The 8,769-nt window shown below is 43.5% G+C and overlaps 1 protein-coding gene across 3 annotated transcripts in view; it reads left to right on the top strand.

Annotated features, from left to right (window-relative positions):
- trim33 (tripartite motif containing 33) overlaps window positions 1-8,769 on the top strand; it is a 113,566-nt gene that overhangs the window by 79,248 nt on the left and 25,549 nt on the right. For 2 of the 3 annotated variants that reach the window (XM_056273046.1, XM_056273044.1), the window contains exons 12-14: window positions 3,350-3,482; window positions 3,944-4,007; window positions 5,789-5,954. In XM_056273046.1, the coding sequence (XP_056129021.1) occupies window positions 3,350-3,482; window positions 3,944-4,007; window positions 5,789-5,954 (363 nt within the window). The remainder of the gene's footprint in view (window positions 1-3,349; window positions 3,483-3,943; window positions 4,008-5,788; window positions 5,955-8,769) is intronic. The other variant, XM_056273045.1, reaches the window with a different exon arrangement.

Below are 8,769 nucleotides of genomic sequence, written 5' to 3'. Positions count from 1 at the left end.
TGCACCCATCTCACTATCTCTACTCCCAACATGACAGAAACCAGTGAGCTTGTATATTCCACTGCAGCAGTAATCCTGGAGATGCTTAGGTATAAGACAAAGAGCACAAGCCGTAGAGAGTCCAAGATCAAGGCAGCCCGGAGATACGTTAGCTGAAAACATCAAGGTGAAAAACATCAAGATGGCACCGTGGACGATAGCCTCGGTTCTGCGCTCTCTTGTACTTTTTCTGTTTTGTTTATTTGTTTAGTTTCCAGCCCCCACTCACTGATCACATACAGCAGGGAAGAACTTTTAAGCTTCCAATTGTCCACTGGACAAACTGAACAGACTTTTTACCAACTTCAACTGAACATTTTAGCGCAAGTCTTGCCAAACTCTTGACTGGTACAGACAGCTCTGTGCGGACTACAGCGAAGACGCAGAAGGGGTAAGCGAGTTGGAGCACACATTAAACAGGGACAGTGGGGATTTAGAACCGCACTCCCGTCAATCCACCTGGCAAAAGTCCGCTCTCTGGCCAACAAGATGGATGAACTGCTACTCATAAATGGAAAAAACTCAAGACTTTTCCGGATCTGCCGCCCTGTGTCTCGCTGAAACCTGGCTTAGTGGGCATATAACGGACAGTACACTTCATCTGCTGCAGTTCCAAGTCCTCCGGGTTAAACTGCTAAACGGAGCTATTGGGAAAAATACGGGGTGACAGCATATATTTCTACATAAATAAAGCTTTGTGTATGGATGTCACAGTGTTGAAGAAATCATGCAGCCCTCACTTAGAGACCTTTTTCATTGACTGTAAACCATTCTATTCACCATGGGAATTGTCATCATTTATTCTGGTCGTGTCTATATCCACCCCAGGCCTGTGTTAAAGAGGCGTTAAAACACCTGGCTGATCAAATTACAAACATGGAGCACAAATATCCAGACTCCCTACTCATTATCCTTGTAGATTTTAACAGAGCAAACCTCAGCCACGACCTACCAAAATACAGACAGCATGTTAAATGTCCCACCAGAGACAGAAATACTCTGGATCATTGCTGCACAATATTAAAGGACACCTATCACTCTGTCCCCCGTGCAGCCCTGTACCTCTCTGATCACTGTCTGATTCATCTCATCCCAACCTACAGGCAGAAACTAAAATCTGCAAAGCCTGTGGCTAAAACTGAGGAAATGGACCAATGAGCCAAAACTGGAGCTCCAGGTCTGCCTCGACTGCACTGACTGGAGTGTTTTTGAAGCTACATCTACAGACCTGGACACTGACACTGTGACATCTTACGTCAGTTTTTGTGAGGACATGTGTATGCCCGCCAAAACTTTCTGTATCTTCAACAACAATAAGCCCTGGTTCACAGCAAAACTCGGGCAACTTCGTCAGGCCAAAGAGGAAGCCCACGGGAGTGGAGATAGGATCCGGTACAACAAAGTCAGAAATACACTTTTTTTTAGTTTGGATATATGTGTTTTAGTGTGGATGTGTTTTTGTCTTTGTGTTGCACTGCTGTGGGCTGGGGGAAACAATATTTCGTTGCATTTCATGTGTGCGGGTGCATGAAATGAAATGAAAATAAATGTACCTGATTTCTGAGATAGTCCAGCACATAGAAGCAGGGTTTAAGATGCAGGCTTGGGACAGCACACACTGAGAGGCATTACTAAGTGGCTGGGGTAATGTACAGGGACATCTGTGCGCATTATGAACTGGAAGTCCCTAAGTCCAGATGGGGGTGTGAGGGGGATTTCTTTGTAATATGTGTGTGTGTGTGTGTGTGTGTGTGTGTGTGTGTGTGTGTGTGTGTGTGTGTGTCTATGCGCATGTGCACACTCGTGTGTGTGCACAGAGGGTTGGGGAATAGTTGCAATCATAGCATTGTAAGATGGTGACAGATGTACTCTTAGGCCCCTCCCCGAGTTCAGGGATGGTCGTTCCCTCTTCACATAGATGGCCTCTTTGACTCCCCGTTGAAACCAGCGTTCCTCCCTATCAAGGATGTGCACATCCTCATCCCTGAAAGAGTGGCCACTGGCGTGTAGACTGTGGAGTCCTTGCCTGTAGATGGTGTAGATTGTGGAGTCCTGGCCTGTAGATGGTGCAGACTGTGGAGTCCTGGCCTGTAGATGGTGTAGACTGTGGAGTCCTGGTCTGACCTGTTAGCTCTCCTGTGTTGTGCCATCCTCTTGGCCAGCATCTGTTTGGTTTCACCAATGTACAAGTCACAGCAATCCTCCTGGCACTTAACAGCGTACACTATATTGCATGTTTTGGGGTTTGAAAGCAAATATGACACTCATTCCACATGTCGGAAAAGCTGAGACACATGTTTTCAGAACACTGCGTCTCAGTTGCTTAGTTAGTTAGTTGCTGAGCCTTAGTTGTCTCAGTCATTAGGTACTGTTGTTTATAAGGGTGGGGAGACTGAAGATGTCATTTAGTTGATTGATAAGACGTATCTGTCAATAAACGTTGTGTTCAGATGAACTGATCAGCCTTATTTGATTTTTTTACCTGGATTATGGAGCATGCATCAAGACTCTTCAGATGGAAGTCTTGGAGATGGGAACGTCTGATTTGCTCAATGCACAATACAAGGATGTTAGGGTGAATGACCTTTGGATCAACGTGGTTCCCCAAGCTCAATTCAAAAACATGAGCTGTTGCAATGCTCGTCCTCAGAACTGTCCCCTCCACGCACATGTGAGTCATCGTTTTCTTCAATGAACTCGATCAAGAACCAGGAAAGAAACGGACTCTCCACTGCACATCTTGGCCAGTGCCTCAGGCTTGCCACAAGAGAATACAGGCCTGACATCAGAAGGACTGCCTCGTCCGGTTGCTCTCACTTCTCTCACTGATTGTTGGATGAACATCCATTTATTTTTGTCCATTATTAAATAGCCGGTTTTGGACTTATATAAGAGTGTTTTTTTTTTGTTGTGATCCTCAGCACAGGCTTTTGAGTATCCCAGGCCTAAATTATTACTACTACCACCACCACCACTACTACTACTACTACCACTACTACCAATGACAAAGATATCAGTAATGATAATAATGATAATGATCGTAATAGCAGCAACAACATCTGCACATAAACAACTTTTACTGGCACAGTGGAAGATAACTGGGCATTTTGGCCCTTGACTTGGCATGCATGGCATCATTTGGCCCTTGGGGAAAACTAATAGGGAACTCTGCTTTACAAGTTCATATAGATGTGCTTTACTACCTAAATTTTCTTTGTAAATATGTTGCTTGTGATTTAACATATTCATATCTTGTGTTTTTGTTTGTTTCTTTATTTGCTTGCATGCTTGTTTCTCTGGATGCCGTTAGCTAGAAGACGCGGGCTCCAGCAACCTGGGCCACCTCCTGACTCGCTACATCACAGCCAGTACACACTCTCAACTGGGCCCTGTAGACATGAACCCTTCACCTGGACCCTCCACTCACTCCCCCGGCTCCTTAGGTACCTCCACTGTCTGTCTGGATCATTTGCAATCTTTTTTCTTTTTTTTTCTTTTAGAGGATTTGTAGACATACTCACCGAGTTTCTTAAGTTTTGTGTCTTGATTTTGTTTCCCTATTTACCCATTATAACATTTGTCAGTTACCTGTTCTACACTGACTTCACATGAAGTCTTATGTAACTTTGGAAATTATGCTTGCATGAAAACGTACGAGTACTAGATGAACTGTACATCATCTTTTGTGTTAGCTCTTTTTTGTAAGGAAGTGGATAAAATGAAGAAAAATTAATGCATTTCCTTACAATGGATCAAAATGTAGCCACCATAATGAAGGGGTGGAAGCTAAATTTACTGTGCTTTTTATTGTTCAGCACAACTTGACTATGGCCTAAATTACCTTTTAATGACTGCTCTGCTCCCCATGTGTTCATTTCGCGTCTTTCTTCCCATACATTTAAAGGTCTGTCTAACACCCACACTCCAGTGCGGCCCTCCAGTACTTCCAGCACAGGAAGCAGAGGAAGGTAAAGAGCAGCCGCTTGTATGTTTCCAGAACACGCTAAGGGAATTAGAACATGTGATACCATGTTAAGTAGATTAACATGCCCATTCAGCATCAGCTGGGCCAGAAGGACACATATTTGGTTAATAGGTAACTGTTTACATACTCATTCATGTTGCTTTACACGCACACTGCTTCACATGCACACTGCTTTACATGCACACTTCTTCACATGCACACTGCTTTACATGCACACTTCTTCACATGCACACTGCTTTACATGCACACTTCTTCACATGCACACTGCTTTACATGCACACTGCTTTACATGCACACATCTTCACATGCACACTGCTTTATATGCATGCTGCTTTACATGCACACTGGTTTACACGCACACTTCTTCACATGCACACTGCTTTACATGCACACTTGTTTACATGCACACTTCTTCACATGCACACTGCTTTACATGCACGCTGCTTTACATGCACACTGCTTTACAAGAATGAATTCACAGTGAATTGTCAGTTTGTTTTATATGGCATTGCTCATTACCTCCAATGGCCAAAGAGAGCTTATATGCGTCCACCTTTGTCCTGTGCTAGAGAATTCTACAAGTGGGGCATCCGGGTTGTGTGGCGGTCTATTGCGTTGCCTACCAACACGGGGATCGCCAGTTCGAATCCCTGTGTTACCTCCAGCTTTATCGGGCATCCCTACAGACTCAATTGGCTGTGTCTGCGAGTGGAAAGTCAGATGTGGGTATGTGTCCTGGTCATTGCACTAGCACCTCCTCTGGTCGGTCGGGGTGCCTGTTCCGGGGGGAGGGGGAACTGGGGGGGAATAGCGTGATCCTCCCACGCGCCATGTACCCCTGGTGAAACTCCTCACTGTCAGGTGAAAAGACACGTCTGGTGATTCCACATGTGTGGGAGGAGGCATGTGGTAGTCTGCAGCCCTCCCCGGATCAGCAGAGGCGGTGGAGCAGAGACCGGGACGGCTCCAAAGAGTTGGGTAATTGGCCAGGTACAATTGGGGAGGGAGAAGGAAAAAAAAAACTCCAAAAAAAATTGCTTATATCAGTCAATCCAGTTAATGTATAGAGTTTAATGTAATGAAATGTAAGTTAATCCTGTTGCCAAGAAGAATCCAACTTGGATCCATATCTTTGAGCAAGAAATAATAAGCATATCACAGAACAATTCACTCAGTCATAACAAGGGGTAACATTTATGCCTTCACCAGCAGTGTACTAAGTTAATTGAAAGCTGCAGTTGGTAACATTTCTCCATTAAACATTGCTTTAGCCATCTGGACCCAAGAGTCGGGTTACTTAGTGGTATTTGGCATCTTTATTATGGTTATGCAATGCTTCTGTTGGACAGATGCTCTATATAACTGTAGAACTGTGTGACAGTGTAACTTGAAGAAGTTAAGACTGCCTTCACTCTAATCCAAGTGTCACATTTTTATAAGGGTGCAGACTTTTTGCTGGTGAGCAGATGGCATATGAGCCACAATGGCTGCTACATCTTGTTTGTAGCCCAAGAAAACCAATTGCAATAATTCTCCTTACCTACTACATCCAGCTATGTTGGAACTTTGCTGTTATACTGTGATATTGACTGACTGTCACATAGAATCGCCACATCCTTTCACTCAAAATAATGGAAATTGTTAGGGATTGCAGTTTTAATAATGTGAAATGACTTGACTTTCTCTGAGTACCTGCTACTTTTCTTCAGTACTCCTGTGTATGCAGTTTGAAGTGAGTGTTGATATTTGGCTTGTTTGTGTAAGCTGTAGTTCTGGCGGGAAGTCGGGGCCCACCGGCAGTGCTTCAGCAGAGCAGGTGAGGGTGAAACAAGAGCCTGGGTCTGAAGAGGACTACTGCTGCCCGGCATCAGGCTCCTCCTCTTCCCTTAAGATGGAGCGAAGGCTAGAATCAGCACGGAGTGCCTGCATGGTATGGATCCAGCCCTACCCAGTTGGTTTATTAAGTCTCACTAAGCTAATGATGTTTCCAGAGTCGCTTATACAAGTTTGGAAGAAGTATGGAAACTTGAATAATTTCGTCTTGAAGGATTTTTGAAAAATAAAACATGGTCCATATTTTTTTTTTAATTATTACTTTCACAGTACACATTTGTGGTTGTAGACTCACTGTCTGCCTTTTGCTAAAGAATAATGTTTAAGACCAGTAATATAGCCTAGTCAGCAGTCGCATTGCCCAGTAACCGGCAACGTGCATCATAATGAACAACTACCAGAGTTTTAAGATGAGACCTGAAGTGTCATTAAAACACCTGCGTTGCTATGCTGATGATGATGATATTTACTGCTTTCCACCTGCAGGCTGTCGTGTCGGCCTTCTTTATTGTACATTGAAACTAGGGCCATCACTTTGTACAGTGACTCAAAGTTTAGAAACCAACTGCTCAGTGGAGACTGTAATTGTTCTGAGGTTTAGTTTTAAATGAATAAGACAAAACAACATCACATCGTGGAAGTGACGCCAACTCTTTTCTAATACTTTTGGTCAGTGATCAGCATGTTGGTCTGATAAATTTATGCATTTAACTTTGTTGCTAAAATATGCAAATATGCACGAGCGCAGTAATATGCCCTTTTACTTGAAAATAACACAATGCCAGGCTTGCCTTTGATATATGTTGGTAGCACCATTGCAGCTTTAGCACTGTTTGGAGACACACCATACATATTGACAAGCTGTTTTCAGTTGGAATCAACAGGTTGACATTTAATGTGTGAGTAATCTGTAGATTGTGACTTAAAAGACCTAAGACTACAATTAAGACTAGACCCATCTCACCCTTAATTCTCTATTTAAAATGCTTATGGACCATACTGGTGTAATTTTGACTTTTTGGTGTTACTGGAGATAGTTCCTATCTTTAACAGATCAGTTGAGCATAGTTGTACACAACTGAGGCTTGTGGGTAAAATTAGCCCAACTCCATGTCCAACTCACATGGCCCTTCATGTTAAACCAATGTGGAACAGCACCCAGTGAGACTTGAAAGTTGTTAAGCATAAGTCATTTAGCGGGCGTCCAAGTAGCATAGTGGTCTATTCTGTTGCCTACCAACACAGGGATCGCTGGTTCGAGTCCCTGTGTTACCTCCGGTTTACAGACACAATTGGCCATGTCTGAGGATGGGAAACTGGATGTGGGTGTGTCCTGGTTGCTGCACTAGCCCCTCCTCTGGACAGTAGGGGCGCCTGTTCTAGGGGGAGGGGGAACTGGGGGGGAAAGTGTGATCCTCCCACGCGCTACGTCCCCCTGGTGAAACTCCTCACTGTCAGGTGAAAAGAAGCGGCTGGTGACTCCACATGTATCGGAGGAGATATGGTAAGATGCAGCCCTCCCCGGGTCAGCAGAGGCGGTGGAGCAGCCACCCAGACGGCTCGGAAGAGTGGGGTAATTGGCCAAGTGAGACTGGGGAGAAAAAAAGGGGGGGGAAGAAGCCACACCAAAAAAAAAAAAAAAGCAGAAGTAATTTAGTTTGATAAAACTGTGGGATGACATCTTTTGTAAAAATAACTATCACTACAGTAAACAGTTAAAGGTTGCGTATTGATGTAGCACAGACGAGCCCAAGTTATAGCTGCTATGATTTGCTAAGTGATACGGTAGCCAAGTTATAGCTGCTATGATTTACCAAGTGATACCGTAGCCAAGTTATAGCCTCTATGATTTACCAAGTGATGCGGTAGCCAAGTTATAGCCTCTATGATTTACTAAGTGATACGGTAGCCAAGTTATAGCCTCTATGATTTACCAAGTGATATGGTAGCCAAGTTATAGCCTCTATGATTTACTAAGTGATATGGTAGCCAAGTGATAGCCTCTATGATTTACCAAGTGATACGGTAGCCAAGTTATAACCTCTATGATTTACCAAGTGATATGGTAGCCAAGTTATAGCCTCTATGATTCACTAAGTGATACGGTAGCCAAGTTATAGCCTCTATGATTTACTAAGTGATACGGTAGCCAAGTTATAGCCTCTATGATTTACCAAGTGATACGGTAGCCAAGTTATAGCCTCTATGATTTACTGAGTGATACGGTAGCTAAGTTATAACCTCTATGATTTACTTAGTGATACGGTAGCCAAGTTATAACCTCTATGATTTACTAAGTGATACGGTAGCCAAGTTATAGCCTCTATGATTTACTGAGTGATACGGTAGCCGAGTTATAACCTCTATGATTTACTAAGTGATACGGTAGCCAAGTTATAACCTCTATGATTTACTAAGTGATACGGTAGCTAAACTATTACCTATGATTTACTGAATGACAATGTAGTGTTGAAGGAAAAAATGACATGTTGTTACATTCTCTGACAGCAGTGAACATGCATTTGGTATTGTGTACCAGCATTTTCCTATCCTATGCTGGGCAGCCATAATGTTGGCCCTACTGTGTGATGTTATGAGCCATCATTCAGGAGCCGCCTGTCCTACCTTTGCTGGAACAGCAAGCGATGAGCTTGCTTTAGATGTCAGAACAATGATAGGCTTGCTTGCTTTAGCAGCATCGAAACCGATGTCCTTGGTTGACCAAGGAAAGATGGTCAAACCAGATGGAGGTTTTACATGAGGTTTGTTCCCTGCTGGTTGGCAGTACTCACTTCTTGAATAATGTCCACTACACACAAACAAACAGTCATAACTAATGTGTCTGTTGGGATTGTTGCCAGGATATGAAATGGCTAGCAGCCAATCAAAGAAAGTTGAATCAGTTCATCTGG

Source organism: Lampris incognitus, chromosome 2 (assembly GCF_029633865.1).
Source record: "Lampris incognitus isolate fLamInc1 chromosome 2, fLamInc1.hap2, whole genome shotgun sequence".
Lineage (NCBI taxonomy): Eukaryota > Metazoa > Chordata > Actinopteri > Lampriformes > Lampridae > Lampris > Lampris incognitus.
The sequence above is the reverse complement of the archived record's forward strand: the minus strand, read 5'-3'. Positions and strand labels throughout refer to the sequence as shown.